Source organism: Acipenser ruthenus, chromosome 16 (genome assembly GCF_902713425.1).
Source record: "Acipenser ruthenus chromosome 16, fAciRut3.2 maternal haplotype, whole genome shotgun sequence".
Taxonomy (NCBI): domain Eukaryota; kingdom Metazoa; phylum Chordata; class Actinopteri; order Acipenseriformes; family Acipenseridae; genus Acipenser; species Acipenser ruthenus.
Genome location: NC_081204.1, coordinates 30,196,833 through 30,214,059, shown reverse-complemented (window position 1 = coordinate 30,214,059; position 17,227 = coordinate 30,196,833). Strand labels below are relative to the sequence as shown.

The 17,227-nt window shown below is 40.8% G+C and overlaps 1 protein-coding gene across 1 annotated transcript; it reads left to right on the top strand.

The window, feature by feature from the left end:
• Positions 1 to 348: 348 nt before the first annotated feature.
• Positions 349 to 14,525, top strand: LOC117412024 (SAM and SH3 domain-containing protein 3-like). Its single transcript, XM_034019956.3, has 8 exons — positions 349 to 555; positions 5,352 to 5,447; positions 8,927 to 9,073; positions 9,722 to 9,863; positions 10,373 to 10,530; positions 10,634 to 10,840; positions 11,254 to 11,404; positions 12,490 to 14,525. The coding sequence occupies exons 1-8, from the start codon at positions 499 to 501 to the stop codon at positions 12,663 to 12,665; spliced, it is 1,134 nt and encodes a 377-aa protein (XP_033875847.3). The 5' UTR covers positions 349 to 498; the 3' UTR covers positions 12,666 to 14,525.
• Positions 14,526 to 17,227: the final 2,702 nt, after the last annotated feature.

Here is a 17,227-nt window from a genome sequence, read left to right as displayed (position 1 = left end):
AACCTAGTCCAAATGCACCAGCTGATCATTCCATTGATTGGACTGAGCTCTCCACAGCAAGGGGAGAGCCACTGGGCTAAATCCAACTGAAACAATTCAAGAAACAGCAACTTCAATCTGCGGATTGCTGCTCTGCACAAAGACATCGTGTTTGACTTGTTAATTATCATGTTGTCTGACTGTATCTATTAAACGCTTAGGGACATCTAGAAGTGTGACAATGTTTAAAATTAGGTGTTTTTATTCTACAGAAGACGAGAAAAATCCCCTCCCCCCGTCTAAACGCAACCGCAAAAAATCTATGAGAAGACACAAAGAGGTGCAAACTTCCTGCTTTGTTGAATAGCACGGAACTGGCCATGTGACTTCCTCCCTCCCTCGCAGTGCTCAACTCTGTGCTGGGCTGACGGTGGCTTATCTATTGCACAGGATACCAGGCTGCCAGCTTTGTACTTCTGTCAAACTCTACCTGGTATTTTTCCAACATACATATGTAAAATGTTACGTCGAAAACCTTCCAATGCTTCGGAAAAGGAGCAGGTGCACAAGAAGAAGGTAAGCGAGCGTGGCTGGGGTGAGAGCGGGGTACCCTGGGAGGTGGGGTGGGCATTCTTTTGACCCAAGAAAACACGTAAAACAAGAGAAAGGGGGTGTAAAACAGTCAGGGAATGTGATAGAGGATACTCCTGAACCAAACAGCAAACGTTCTGATCGCTCAATTAATGGATTTCAGTTTGAAGAAAAGGTCTCACAGGCACTAGCTATATGATTTCTTTACATGCCAGCATTGTAGAGAATGCAGTTCATGTCAGTGGTGTCGTCTGGTGCTCCCTTAATAGACAAAGCCCTCTGTACACAGTTAAGATTGATATCAGTGGTGTGGTTTAAAAAATGCTGCCTTCTGGTCTACATTCATGTAAAACTCAAGCTAGTGTGGTGTACTAGTAGTGTCTCTTAGGGCACTGTTTAGCTATACTGATACAGCTGAAATCTAATAGAAGCTTATCTGTTTCTTATGTTTTTGACAATGTGCTTGTGTTGTGTAATGGATAACTCCATAGATTTTATAATATACTGTACATTAGACCCTGATATTGAGCCGTCAGAAATGTCTTTGTATCGTATTGCATCAGATTTCAGCTTGTGTGGTTGAGCACACTATTCTATAGTGTGTGTGTTTGTGTGTGTGTGTGTGTGTGTGTGTGTGTGTATCACTGTCCTACTTGCTGTCTGCTGGTCACCTGTTACACACAATGACAGTGTTCAGCATAACAATGGGATTACTGAGGCTTCCCCCCTCAATCTTTCAAGATATCTTCTCTGGGGAGCTTTAGGAAAGGTCCTGGGAGCTGAAGCAATTACTCTAAGAGGTATGTTGCATGAGCTGAACCCAGAACCCAGCAGAGAGCATGGCTTTCAAGTCTTACGTGAAGAATATAACCTTAAAACCTTTTATATAATGCTTGGGGGTTGATTCTTCCATTTAAATATGGTTTACAGTATCCTGGTTTTCTAACAAAGCATGTGGAAAGATTTAAGTGTATTTAATTGGCAATAGTTAATCTGGGGTAGCCCATGCAGTTGGCCACTCACTTGGCAGTTTTTATAACCTTTTCTTTGACATTGTCTTTCAATGTGCTTAGATGTTAAAAAGCAAAACGACAGCTTTCAAAACTATACTACAACTACCCACAATCATGCCTTATTTGCTTTTTTGCCTTATTTATTTTTTTATTTTTTTATTATTTTTTTTTAGAAACAGCGCTATGCACAGGCATGTACTAATGTATATTTCATTCTTCAACTGTCCCTTATAAGAGACTTGCAAATCTTAAGAGAAGTTAGTCTGATTTGCATAAACCCCAAAATTCATAAACAGGGAAGAACGACAGACTATTTGCAAGGTGCTTCCTGCCAAACTCTTGCAGTAGTTGGCTGGGCACAGTCACCTGACCAAATCCACTTCCTGTGGTTCAGCTCAGGAGCTGAGATGGTGTTACCAGATTAAGCAAAGTGAGGATGCTGTGTGACTCCTGAGATACAGTATGTTTCTAACAGGTTCAGAAGCAAGAGACACAGGACCTTATAAACAATACAGAAACTTCACATGTACCTGGTGCTGCTGGTGCTGCTGCTGCTGTCATAATGGTGATTAAAGGGTGTAGGGATAGCTAATGTTTTAGTTACCACTGCTTCCTCGTATGACTAAGTAACAACCAAAAAAAACTGAAAACAATAAATATGTGTTGTATACTTGGGATTACCAAATAAATGCAAGACAAATGAAACCTAACCAGTTTCACTTCCAAACAGAAGATACTGGGTAACACCTTACAGGAAGTGTCTCTAATTACTGTGTATTTACATAGTATTTAATTAGTAAATACATGTGTACTTACACATAATTACAATGTTATTATGCATAGTTACAGTGCACTTACGTGTAAATATTTTTACACAATATAATCCAAACCCTTTTCTGATACAATTGTGTACTTACATATATTGTGCAAAAAGATTTACACATTAGGTACATTTGAACTCTTTGCATAATAACATTGTATCTGTAACTACACATGCATTTACAAAGTAACTTCTATGTAAATACACAGTAATTAGAGACAAAAACAAAAGCTGTTTTAGCTTCCCTTTTCCAGTAAGCTTTGTATGGGGCCCTTTTCTTCATGTTTTCTGCAAAATGACACCAGGGCAAGCAAAATGCACAAATTGGACTCAAAATACTAAGCAATGCAATGCATATTTGAAAAGCAAACATCATTGTTTTGTATGTAGCACAAGAATACACAATTCAGAAGTTTTAATGGCTTTTAAATTAATTTGATTTTTGCCTTGATAGTTGAGTCGAAAGAATAGAACTGGAAATAAGACTTAGAAACTAGGAGCCAAGATATTTGACTTAAATCTAATTTAAAGCCATTATAAATCTGAAGTCAAAACAATTTCTTACAAATACTTAAAAAAACAAGCTGACACTGTAACATGCACTTAGGAGTCTTGTTGGAACAGTCCTATAAATAAATAAAATGGTACAAAGTTAGTAGTGGAGCTAGATGTTTTAGTGTTTGATTATCCGAGCACCTCTGTTATCTAAACAGCCCCTTTGGTGACCTGTACTGTTGTGTGCATTGCTATTCTACCCTGGTGTCATATAAAATGCGCTAGTCAGCCCTCGATCTCTGCTATTTACACAGCAGTGTAGTGTAGCCTGTATGATTTATGCTTAAAGATAAAAGGGTAGTATTGTGTCTTAAGAGGTTTCTTGATTGGGAACATCATATAAACATTTGTAATTTGATTTTAATTCAAAATGATTACTGGTTCCAATTAGTCTGTATGATGGAGGTTTGACTGTAGTGCTTTAGAAGCATGTCCCAGACTGCCACCTGCTTGAGAGTACCTGTCCCAACCCCAGAGAGCATTCCTGGGTGTTTAGTTTAGTAATTAATAAGCAAATAGAGCAGGCAGTGGAGGATACCTCTTTCCTGTGCTTGTTAGAGACACACCAGACCACCAGCACACACTCGAGAGACGATTCTTTCCAGACCACGTTACCATCATCCAGCACACACTAGAGAGAGACGATTCTTTTTCGGATTTCTAACAACAGAAAGTACAGTCGAAGGCTTGGAATTGTGCAGAGACAGGGGTCTGAATGTTTCAAACAAAAGAGACACTTGGAAATATAAAGTCCTTGTGGAAGCCTGTTGTTCACTTTTATTTGCTTTAACTCATTAAAATGAAATCTTTCAAAACTATGAGAAATGTCAACCAAAGTAAAACTGTCCCAAACATGAAAAGAAACCCTGGAAGTTTTTTGATTTATTTATTTTTATAATTGATTTTTTTAGCTATTGCATAATTTTAAAACTAACATTTTTTAAACTTCCGGCAAACACGTTATCTTTTTATCCTGATTTAAGATCTCCTTCTGATGAAACAGCAGGTATCGGGTTTTAAAGATAACATTGCATGCTAATGCTTTTCATTTTATTATTGGGTAATCTGGTTGAACACTCTGACTAAAGAACACAGATTATTATTATTATTATTATTTATTTCTTAGCAGACGCCCTTATCCAGGGCAACTTACAATTGTTACAAGATATCACATTATACATTATTTCACATTATACAGATATCACATTATTTTACATACAATTACCCATATATACAGTTGGGTTTTTATTGGAGCAATCTAGGTAAAGTACCTTGCTCAAGGGTACAACAGCAGTGTCCCCCACTGGGGATTGAACCCACAACCCTCCGGTCCAGAGTCCAGAGCTCTAACCACTACTCCACACTATTCTTATCTTACAGGTCTATCACTGTTCCTCTTATTTAGAGTCATGCTGATCCTGTCCAAGCCCTGCCTGATGCAATCCAGTTAACCAGCCCGAGGTAGTCTGGCCTGTAAAGACAGACAGTCTGGGATGAAACTGTGCTGCAGTAATGCTGGTCCCATGTCTGAACTTATCCTTGCGTGCTATTCGTGGTTTGAGCTGCAGACACACACATCCTGCCTGTGTTAAAACACTGCAATATTAATACACTCGGCCCCAGCAGACCCTTTGAGATTATACGTTGTCCACGGGTCTAGATCAGTGCATAGGCGCTGGATTATATGGGACCGTGGTGCCTGGGCTCACCAATATTCTGCAATGTGGGTCCAGCAGCACCAATGTTTGAGCTGATCTAGAATAATTGTACGTACCTTTTGATGGGAACGATATCTTTATACACGACATGTTTTTAAAATTCCACCTCATAATGGTAAAATACATGAGAAACAGCGTACCTATCGAATAACATTTCACATCAGATTAGTTTAACAGGGAAATCTGCGTTATTTCTCCTTCGTTAGGAGTGAAAGTTCTGAGCCCTAGTCACGGGTGCAAGCCTTTCACAGACCACCGACTCTCACACAAAGTGACAAAACCAGAAAGGGGCAGATTGTGTCAGAGTCCTCTTTCTTTTGCCATTTCCATATTCATTATTATTTTTGTGTATTTTATTTTTGTATTTAATATTATGGTAGAGTGCTGTTATTTTGCCTACCAAGACAAAAAAAAACAAAAAAACACTTGTGAACCACTATGTATCTGCCAATGTCCTGTCCATGTGACGTACCCAACACAATAGGGTATAATTTATAAAATGTTTGCTGTTGCTATGCCAGCTATCACCCCCGTTAAAATGATTATATCAAACAGAGACAGTGGCAGCAAAGACTAGCCCTGCTGCAATTGTAATTAGAATTTCAATTGATTTACACAAGCTGCAATTGACCCATAGGGTCTATTAAATGTGTCTGTGTGTTCCTCTCTCTCCAGCTGTCCCTGCAGAGGTCGAGCAGCTTCAAGGATTTCATGAAGCCCAAGCCCTCCTCTCCGGTGGTGTGCGAGAAAGAGTTCACCTTGGATGAGAGTGTGAGTATCCCAGCCGGCACGCTCCTTTCCAAACAATCCCAATCAACACAAGGCTTGCTTTTCCCAGGAGGCCATGAAGTTCTCTGTCCGCATCCTCGCTTTCTTTTGCATCTTCCTCGGTTGACCTCAACAGAGGCTGCCTTCAGCTGTGTTCAGTTAGTGGAAAATAAAGCATGTTTAGTTGGTAACAAATCAAATTTAATTGTAATTGTGATTGGATGGCGATTGTAGTAAACGTTTGGCAGAGCATGACTGATAACGGAAAATGTCATTATTACTCAACCCTAGCTGTTGTCTGAGCTCAGAGAGTCTGCACAGAGGCTGTGGGTTTGTGGTGAGCGCAGAGAGCTGGGAACAAAAAAACAACAACACCTGTCCTATTAAAAACAACCTTACTGCATACTGGAAATGCAATGCAGTTTGGAGTAATTCTAAAACACAACGTGTTTCCTAATATTAGAGTGCATAACAGGCTCTTTTATTTTCACAAACCTATTATTGAATTGTTTATAGCAACTGTACACAATATGTCTCTCAGCATTACTTTAAGAGCTCGAAAGGAAACATGACGTCTCACTTGAGGCATAAGAGTATTTCAATACAGAAGGGCAGAAAAGGTAAGAGGCATTTTGCCATGATTTGACCTCCAGCACACATCCAACAAAGAGTCTGGGGATGCGTGTGAGGCTGCAGAGTTCCGTATTTACAGAGAAGCCTGGGAGGTGTGTTTTGTTGGCTAGGTTAATAAAAGAATGGAAGGGCACAGAAAGGGAAGTGGCAATTTACAGAAAATGTGTGTTTGTGTTCAAGTATAGAGTTTTAAACAAAAAAAAGGAGAAGAAGAAGTCTTTCTCACATGGAACAGCCGGTTTGAAAGAGGCAGCTGGCAGGAGGGGGCTGCTGAAAGAGCCAGGCTATTAATTGCCAGAATGCAGGCTTGATATATAACCAGAGATACGGTATAGAAAAGACAAAATGCAGTGTGTACTGGTGTCCACTAGGGGGGTGGGGGTTAGAGCACAGTCAGAAGTGTGTATTACTGGCTAGGAAAATTTGAAGTTTCCAAAACCTAGTGCTAACTTTAAAAATAGAAAGAAAACAATAAACCCCTACTGGTAAAAAGATATGATTTCATAACATCCTGGTTATGAGATTGACCCAGAACATGTGCAAAATAATCATACAATTATTAATAACTTAATAATTATAAATAGTGTGCTTGTTAGGAACTTTGTAGCCCAGTTTGTATGATAAGTTTATAGTCTTCACATAGGCACCGAATCAAGGTTTGGTAGCTTGCATGTTTGTTTGATGTCAGTGCGCTGTTCCATAATATAATATAATATAACCTTGACAAAGGTTAACTTGGGATGGTACAGCATGCAAATGCCAACGATGCATCTTTGTTGGAGGATGATTGAATTGAATTTTGGAGTGATAAAAGAATAAACAAAAGAAAACAAACAAAAGCAATCCCCTCCAAACACAGAGCGAGTGATGATTCATCAGCGAAGAAGTCTGAGTCATTTAACCATTAAATACTCGTCTTGTGTGGGGCTGCTGCAGTGTTCTTCAGTATGTTCGTGTGCGGTGTGCTCTTGCTAAGGTGCAGAGAGTGTAGGGTAACATTCAGCAGAAACCACGGGTGACATTCAACAACGCTGGTGACTCATCATGAGAAATCTAACTTCTGGAGTTCCAGTTGTGAAACTTCTCTTGTGAACTGAACTTTACTGGGACTCGTCCACCTCAATAAGAATTCACTTTGAAAGCCTCTCAGAGCGCAGTAGCATTGGTCAGGACTCACAGCAGCATGTATATGGGGCATCTATTTTTACAATAGGGACACATCAGTGTGGTGAGATTACAGTTGAAATGCACTCAGAACATGTCAGGACTAATTTGAACACTTTCATTCTAAGACTTTTTTTGCACAATATATGTAAGTGTGAGAATGTATCAAAAAGGGTTAGGGTTATATCGTGCAAAATACATTAAGTACATTGTAATTCTTTGCATACTAACATTGTAATTATGTGAAAGCACACATGTATTTATTAATGAACTACTATGCAAATACACAGTAATTAGACACACTTAATGTAACATGTTACCTAATTTGGCAAATAAAGTTAAAAAAAGGGCTTTAAATTTCACCTGAAATTCATCTCAAGTTTGCAAAGCTGGAACAATAAAAACCAGCTCCCTTGTGGTGTGTCTCTGTGTAATGCTCCTCAGCAGCAGCACACAGCTCCCTTGTGGTGTGTCTCTGTGTAACGCTCCTCAGCAGCAGCACACAGCTCCCTTGTGGTGTGTCTCTGTGTAATGCTCCTCAGCAGCAGCACACAGCTCCCTTGTGGTGTGTCTCTGTGTAACGCTCCTCAGCAGCAGCACACAGCTCCCTTGTGGTGTGTCTCTGTGTAACGCTCCTCAGCAGCAGCACACAGCTCCCTTGTGGTGTGTCTCTGTGTAATGCTCCTCAGCAGCAGCACACAGCTCCCTTGTGGTGTGTCTCTGTGTAACGCTCCTCAGCAGCAGCACACAGCTCCCTTGTGGTGTGTCTCTGTGTAACGCTCCTCAGCAGCAGCACACAGCTCCCTTGTGGTGTGTCTCTGTGTAATGCTCCTCAGCAGCAGCACACAGCTCCCTTGTGGTGTGTCTCTGTGTAATGCTCCTCAGCCCTCTTTAGGGGTTCATGCTTTCCATACAGACTGTGCGTCAAGGCAGTTTCCAGAGACTAGTCTGAGCATCAGATTAAATATTTAAACACGAGCTGCACATCGCACTGAGCTTTCTTGCACTCAGGCAGGAATTGCTCTCGTCTTTCATAATACATACATGAATAAACCCAGTCAAGCTTTCCATTTAGAAACTGCTTCTAAAACTATTAGTTAGTTGTACAAAAGCATTTTATATATTTATGCTTATTCCAGGAAACTCTTGCGTAGGTGCTGTATTGGTTTTGCAATATAAAATGTTAATAGTCCCTGTTTATCTTTTATTTATGCCCATGTAAAAAACAAAACATTGTACTGTATAATTTAGATTAAATGAATGTGAAATTATACCACAGAGTCCAAGCCTGGGTGCAGCATTGCATATTTGATGAATAAACTCAGTTTTGCTCCAAACCCAGAATGCAATTGGCTTGGCACACTTGACCTTTCTAAAAGACTGACAGCTCCTGCCAAAAATATGAATAATGGTTTTTAAAAAAAAGTCAGATCAGCAGGATTAAAACATTCTCATTCCTTGCCTGGCTCCACACTCTCTTCAATGTTCTTTGTTCTAATAGTATTTCTCTACTGTAAGCAGCTTCAGTGTGTTGTTGCTTTTCTTAGCACTGCACAGTAATTCTGTAATTCTGAGTGGTTCTGGATTCTTTTGCCCTCATATTGAATTATTCAGCCTAATTTTGAACTTGCTTAGAATCCTCCATGTGACTTGGCTTGAATGTTACTGTGGTTCTGTCTCCCCAGGCGTTTGAGGGGGACGGGCACCAGCCAGGGGCGGACGAGGGGGGGAAGAGTGGTGGCAAGCTGGGGAAGAAGTGGCGAGCAGTCATCTCCCGAACCATGAACCGCAAAATGGGCAAGATGGTCCAGAAAGCACTCGCTGAGGAAGGGGTGAGTGCTGGGAAACAGGATGAGCTGGCATACAACGCCCTCTACAGGGGAAAGTGGAACATAAACTAAAGGGTTTAGTGTGTGGCATGTAAGTTGAATTTCCTGCCACAATTGCATTAACTCATAATTTCCCTTTGCCTTTCAGCAACAAAAAAAATAAAAATAAACATACGTTAATTGAATTAGGAGTTAACCAACCATATGAAAAGACTGTATTCAACAGTAACCTAAATTCATTAATATTACATACTGTAGGATTTGGGCAATGTGACACATATAGTACCCTATATTGTTTAGTTTTTTTCATATAAACTGCCAGAATGTTTTACTGTCATCCTCTAGATCAGGACTTCACCTAAATTTACCATATTTAAACAGGTTGTAACTGAGCCTTATAAAACAGTGCCCTTCCCTCTCATTAGAACTTATATTTACTTTCTGTGTTTTATTCTTTACAAATGTTGTTTTCAATTTGACTTGGGCGAGGCCAGTTCAACATGTCCTTGACTGAGTGTGAGGTTCAGGCCATATTATCTGCTGTGCTGCAAGTGAGTTCACAGTGTGGTGATAGGAAGCATTGGCTTCCCCCCAGTAATTGACAATAAAGCCTGGTAACAGCTCTGACTATCTGAGTGGCCTGTGTTTCAGACGGGGAGTGGGGAGGAGGCCTCCATGTCTCCCATGGCCTATGATGACATGCCTGACGGACGGGCGGGTGAGAGGACCTCTCAGTGGTCCTTCGACTCCGAGGACCAAGTCCACAGCCCCCTGGGCCGGCAGCTCTCTGGCTGTAAGTGTACAGAACCAGGTCCCCTCAGAGGCACAGCTGAGAGCATGGCCAGTGAGCCGGGGGACTCTCCCTACTGGAGCTCCATGCTTTTAACAAGGCCAGAGCTGTTCTGATGATGTCCTGAAGGTCCTTTTAGACCACTTTCAGTTTTAAGCCCATTATATCTAGCATTATATATAGCTTTACCAAACATCCTGGGAAAACTAGGATTGTCCCAGTTTTCAGTCTATTTGTGCGCTCAATTACCAATTGGTAATTTGAAATGCTTTTATAATAAATAAATGCCAGGTGTCCCCTGGGAATTCCTAAAGTGGATGCCTATCCCAAGTATGTACAAAAGTCAATATTGTATCTAATGGGCTATCCTTGGAGACACACTTTTAAATAAATGATTACCTTGTTGCGAGTTTCACTGAATTCCTAATTCGCTGGGCATTGTATGAATCAGGCCTTCAGGATAACCTTGGGCTGTTGTACTGTGACTGAGTGATGCTCTCCCTGCCTTTTAGGTGGAGACAGGCAGAGTTTGGACAGCGGCTACAGTAACAGAGATAGCATGAGGCTGGAGGACGCCATCCATCCCTACACAGGGCCCTTCTGTGGCCGAGCGCGGGTCCATACAGACTTCACTCCCAGCCCCTATGACTTGGACTCTCTGAAACTCAGGGTAAGGCCATAAGGGCCTGAAGATTTCTTATACCTCCGGGGCTATTTTGATGTATGCTTGTGGTGCAGTGTCTGATCTCTGCTCTGCTGTTTCGAACACACAGAAAGGAGACATCATCCAGATCATCGAGAAGCCCCCAGTGGGCACCTGGACTGGCCTGCTGAACAGCAAGTTGGGCTCCTTCAAGTTCATCTACGTGGACATCCTGCCCGAGGAGACGAGCCTGCCCAGGAGGAAGCGTTGCCACAGCAAGAACAGGAGGCCCAAGCCCAAGACCCTGGAGGAGGTTCTGCAGAGGAACAACCTGGAGGTACCGGCTTTACTCAGGCTGCTGCGTAACCGTAGTCACTGGGAAAGAATGATCAACGGATCACAGGGTAGCAATGGCTGTATGGAGACTCATTGGTAGGAGTGGCCATAAAAAAAGAAAAGCAATGCAAAAGCTAAAACAATGAATCAAGCTCATGACCCTGGTATGGTCATAACATCCAAACCTGCTCCATTCAATCACGGTCCATTGTAGCATGGATTCCTACTGAAAGAAATGAAGAAAATCGTGCCTAAAATTTGGTAATTAAACATTAACAGGACAGGACCCATTCTGAGCTCCGCAACACTGCTCATGCGTATACTGTGAAATCAAAAAGTGTAAAAATAAGGGGATTAACCAATTCTATCCACTCTTTATCCTCCTGACCCTCCCTGTCTTCTCTTCTTTGGCAGGGACTGAACTCCATCCTCTCCATGCACGGCTTCAAGAGCCTGGATGATTTCAAACAGCTGAGTGAGTCGCACCTCAACGAGCTGAGCATCACGGACGCAGACCAGCGCTCTAAAATCCTCAGCGCTGTGGAGCAGCTCCTGGACTACGACAGTACGTCTCTTATCAATACTGCCCTTTAGTACCCCCTAGATATACTGCATGCACGTTGTCATTTCAGAGAATACAGAATTACATTGTTATTATTATTATTATTATTATTATTATTATTATTTATTTCTTAGCAGACGCCCTTATCCAGGGCGACTTACAATTGCTACAAGATATTACATTATTTTATTTTTTTTACATACAATTACCCATTTATACAGTTGGGTTTTTACTGGAACAATCTAGGTAAAGTACCTTGCTCAAGGGTACAGCAGCAGTGTCCCCAACCGGGGATTGAACCCACAACCCTCCAGTCAAGAGTCCAGAGCCCTAACCACTACTCCACAGTGCTGCCCTATATCAAGATCAGTATTAGCACTGTCTTTGCCTGGGAAGCGCTGTCTCGTAAACCATAAGCTGCTTAAGCACAAATGACATCCAGAACCACTCGGTGATAATGTATTGACTGTGCTTGATCTCCAAGAGCCACATGTAGAAATGGACTGCACAAGACCTTCAAAGCGGTGCTAACGTGAGCCTTCTCGTATCTGTGGAGAAAATAACTGCGGTCAAAACCATTGCAAGCCTTTTGCCCAGTGACTTATTGATCGCCTTAAATAATAAATGCACTGAATGCGTTTGTTGCTACTATATGGACTAGCTCCATCACCCAGATATTAAGTGCTGCGGTACAGTAAATGCATGCGCATGGGCACAGATTCAACCAAAATAACTTTTTTGCTGCTGTCGAGAGTACACTCACACGCACGCTCACATGATTAAACGATCACTTGTTTTTCCAAACAGTCCTAAGCCGCACACAGACCTGCATTCTTGTTTGATTTCCGCTTCTTGATACTTCTTTAACTGACATGTAAAACACTTTGCCATACCGTGGCATGAAAGGCACTATATGAATAAAATACATTTAAATAAATTGAAATTGAATTGAACCAGTGGGACAGCATTAGCAGTAATAGGTACACTTCCAGTCCAGGCTAGATTTTCACGATCTGAGGGTACACACAGTATGTGCTGCATGTAAAATTAATAAGATTTGTATGTAATGTCTCTTTCCTCTATCCCAGCTGGGAGCGACACTGAAGGAGACGAGGAGATTGACTCCCAGAATTCGGACTTGAAAACAGACTCGGGCTGCTTCGAGAGCTCCGATAACCTGGAGAATGGGCACGAGGAACCCGAGGCAGCGCCAAGGCCCATCGAGGAGCAGCTGCAGGGGCTGTCCATTGAGGAGAGCTCCTGAGAGAGGGAGCAGATGCTGCAAGCACAGAACCACTGCACAACCTCAACGGTTTGAAGCGTAACAAAAGACAGAGGCTGGATTTTATTACGTACTGTAGATTCTGGGGACAATGCAAATCAGAGACAACGTTTTTTTGTTTGTTTTTTTTAAAATGGAATAATAATTTGTCACCAGGTTCTCAGTGCTTAATGTATTCAGTTGGCAGGCTTTACTGAATGCGGCTATAGCTCCAAACCCCCCAGCGACGCCTGTGTGAGATGTTAGGAGCTGCAGGCTATACACTGCTTCCTATAATGATATTGGAGTAAGATGATCAAGAACCTTTTGAAAGTACTTTTAACTTCTACTCTGGCCTCTGCTGTCGAGCAATCAAGACTAAAACAACACAGATCGATTGATCTCCCAGAAAGGGAGAGATGGCTGCAGATTAGTTCAAATTTCTATCCATGCGCCACAGATTTACAGTTAAGAATATAGATATCCAACAGCTGCATGCTAGGAAGCAATTGGTCAACAGTGAACTAACTATAACACATCTCCAAGCAAACCAACATGTTGTGTGTGTGTGTTTTTTTTTTTTTTTTAGTATAACCCAAATGAATGTCAGAACGGTCATTTAAAGCATACAGAAGTCTAATGACCACATGCCTGGTAACCTAACAAAGGAGTATAGCTGTTGCTGTATCAGACTGATGAAAGGGGGCAAAAACTGTGATGTGACCAGCATGGTTTCACTGCTATTGAAACCCAGCGAGTATGCAGTAATAACAGTAGTTGAATAGCTCAACTGTTACTGCAGAGACACAGTACTTTAGCTTAGCTGCCATGACCGGAGTAGAATTACAGGGAAAGCGGGACATGCTTACATGCAGTACTTTATTATTACAGCACAGCACAGCACACAGCTAAACACAACTGTATTAGAGCTCACAGCAATGTGATATTTCAACTGGGACAGGAACTGAAACTATTACATCTGGCTGTCATGGATATGTAACGGAATGTATATATATACATAAAACAAAAAGGTAAGCTACAGAAAGTTAAGTTGATAGATTTTATTATAGAGCTTGATCTATGCCACTGAGTAAAAACACTTTTTTTTGTCTCTTATTTTTTAACTTTTTTTACGTCAACGATAGCTATAGACTGCTAAGATGTTGATGCAACACAAAAAAATATAAAAGTAGCATATTGTGTTTGAGAGGACATTTTATTATTAATAATAATAATAATAATAATAATAATTACATAAAAAGATACACTGGACAAGATTGAGGCTATGGCTCCAAAGCAATGTTTACACCGTTTTTCCTGAAGAGACAAAATATTAACAATAATAATCTTAATGTTTATTGTTACTTTACTCGCAGTTTCCCCTCCATTTAGAAAGGGTGTATAATTTCACTGAAACAAAAGTAAACCTGACACGGTATTCTGTAGTAAGCAGGGGTCTCCCGCCCTGGTCCTGGAGAGCTACAGGGTCTTCTGGTTTTCATTTCAACCAAGCACTCACTTACTTAATCAAACCAATTCTTGGCTTAATTAATCAAGATTAACAGGTGTTCCATATCTTTAGCCATTGATGACACAGACACTTCTAAAACATGAGGATTAGGGGCTCTCCAGGACCACGGTTGGTGACCCCTGCGTAGTTTGTGTTTTAATTATTTGTATGTGTTATTCTTGTGATTGTATTTTTGTTTTCTTATTCAGAGAACCTTTTCAATAACTTTTTTTTATATTTTTGCTACCTTGAACTGTTTTATTGTTATTGTTTTATTTGTTCATTTCCTTTTGAATGTAGTATTTTTTATTGTACATAATATAAATAAATAATAAAAAAAGCAATCACTCCAAAGAGGCCTTAAACAACAGCTAGTAAGCTTGTACATATCTAAATGAGTGAATGGTTTGGATAGCAACTAACAAGCAATGCCAGTTTATTACAATAACTAATTAAATACTTAGTAATAGAATCAATATTTATTAGTCAGATTTATACCCAGATGCAATCCGAAAGGTAAACAGAAGCAAAGAGAACAGAGAATTCAAGGCAGCTATCGTGTTCACTGTGGAGAATGTGGCAGACAGACATGCTGACATGATCACTACATTGAAAGAGGACTCCAATTACAAGCAACATTATTATCCAGATATTACTGCCATTATTGCTATAGAAACCGGGGCGATGTAAAGCCAGCTTACAGTTTCAAATGTGACACGCTTCTGATTCTGAGCTTCAGTTGTTTAGTCAAAGGAGAAATAGGAGGGCTTTTCCCGGATCCATTACCCAGAGTTGGGTCCTTTTTGTTCGCTTGGGACAACGCTGCCTGGAAGGTATACTGGTTGTAAATACCTGCCCGTTGCACCGCCCAACACTATACAAAAACTCTTCAACTGTATTGACAGGTATTGCCTTGACATGACAGTTGTACTTCCTCACCCACAGGGCGGCAGCATCGCTAGAGAACTAAGTTCAAACGACTGTGAAGCCCATCTTGCAGACAGGATACGGTTTAGTTTGTTGTGTTTTCTTTGGTTATTTTCAAACTGACTTTAAAAAAAAAAATATTACCGATTCGTAAAACAATTCTTCACGAGAAACATGAAAATATAACATGTTTAAGATACTGATATGGACACCTGTACTGCAACATTATTGTTAACTTTCAAATATGTTTTTATACAGGAGCGCATGGCTGATAGCTGCAGGGTCTATGCAAATTACAATATGTAATGTTTTCACACAGCAGGTAGCTGGATAGCGCAGTTGCTAAAGCATGGGACTCGGATTCCCAGGTTAGTGGGTTTAAACCCATGTTAGGGGCATGTGTTTTCTTTTCATTTTCAAAGACTTTTTGACAGGTGTCAGTGGTCTGAATTATAAAAAGAATAATAGAGGTTGATATTAGCTCTTATACGCAATGCTAGATTCTTACATGGAGCCGAGTGGTGCAGTGTGATAATTCACAAGCATACTGTGCTGTTCTCCTTGGAGTACTGGGTTCAAATCCTGGGATTCCTTCCTTATTTTACACTCTCCTCCCTTCACAGGGCAGGTCTTCTTCTCCATCTGTGGAAACACAACCAACATCAATACTTACCTCAGGAACTCACCTCCGTCTTCAGGGAGAGAAGGCCATGGGATTAGCTCACTGCACCACCAGCTCCCTCAGGAAATATGATTACACGGCAAATTATCCAATTGTTCGAAAAAGGAAAGCAGTGTTTCACGTTTACTATAAGGTCAATTAACCCATTATTTGAAAATGAAGGAATCACCAGGAGTTGAACCCAGTACTCCAAGGAGAACGTCACAATTTGCTCATGAATTAGCCCACTGTGCCATCTCACTTCCATGGAAAAGCTTGATTTTCATTGAGTATAGGGGACATGAATCACTTATTTGAAAATAAAAAGAGAGGAATCAGCTGGATTTAAAACCAGTCCCAGAAGAAGGACCAGCACAACACACTAATCAACTAACCCACTGCAGCACCTGTCTCCTTGAGACAGTCTGACAGGCTAGCAGTCTAACCTTGCATATGAGATTACCCTTTTCAGAAATTGCATATTTCTGGAATTGAGAATTGTGAATATTATTGCACAATTGTAGAAGTTTCATGCCACTGAAGAGACGAGGGATTATCAAACCTATAACACATTAGGTCTACGAGGTAAATACCAGGGTATATGCTCCGAGTGTTAATACTTCTATATATGAAAAAATAACCATGCTAGCCTCCATCTGTTTTTTATATTGTGTCCCTGATCAAGCTGTGGCTTCTGAAGCTGCGCAACAGAAGCAGTTCCACTTCTAGCTTGCAATGGTTCTTGGAAATATGCTGGATAGCCTAGAAATTGAATTTATGCCGTACCAAGTGACTGACTTGATGGATCTTAGATGGGATCAGGTGGCGGCTGCTGAATACTGGCACGAAACTGCGCTCATGCCTACACCTAGCGGACAGCCACGTTTTCCTACACTTGCCCAGTTTGACATTAATATATTGGCTTTGCCACACAGCACTGCAAAAATTAGAAACAGTTTTTTTTCTAAGATGAACCTTCTAAAAGCAGACGTAAGAAATTAACTGTCTACAGCCATACTGGATTAAATTCTGACTCTCAAGACTGCTGTTAAAAACAGCACCAGCTTCCAACCAACTAAATCAACCAATGATCCAGTCTGCAACTGTGTCCATGCGTGGCCTTAAGAAGTAAATAAGACCTAAAGAAATGCAAGTACATAAAAAGCCTATTTTATAACGTATTTCATTGTTTCAGTGTTTTTAAATATCAGTAAAAATAGGAAAAACTGCAAGGCTGGAAAGCCTGCCGATACTCTTACAGCTGTAGAGTAGAGAAGACATTACCTTCTGCTAGTTGACTGCATTGTGAAGTTCAGAGCCTTGGTCTGGGTTGAGTTTTAACCACTTTCAGACTAGTTTCACATCAGCATGTGTCTAATAATTTAGTTAGTAAATGAATGCCCTGATACAGGCTTGAAAACAAAAAAGGATGCCAGCAACCCATTTAACACAGATTAAAGACAAGAG

Excerpts from the sequence above, each read along its gene's own strand:
- LOC117412024 (XM_034019956.3), top strand. The coding sequence starts at position 499 with ATGTTACGTCGAAAACCTTCCAATGCTTCGGAAAAGGAGCAGGTGCAC. Across the intron at positions 5,448-8,926 it reads AGTTCACCTTGGATGAGAGT|GCGTTTGAGGGGGACGGGCA; the intron begins GTGAGTATCCCA and ends CTGTCTCCCCAG. Across the intron at positions 9,074-9,721 it reads AAGCACTCGCTGAGGAAGGG|ACGGGGAGTGGGGAGGAGGC; the intron begins GTGAGTGCTGGG and ends CCTGTGTTTCAG.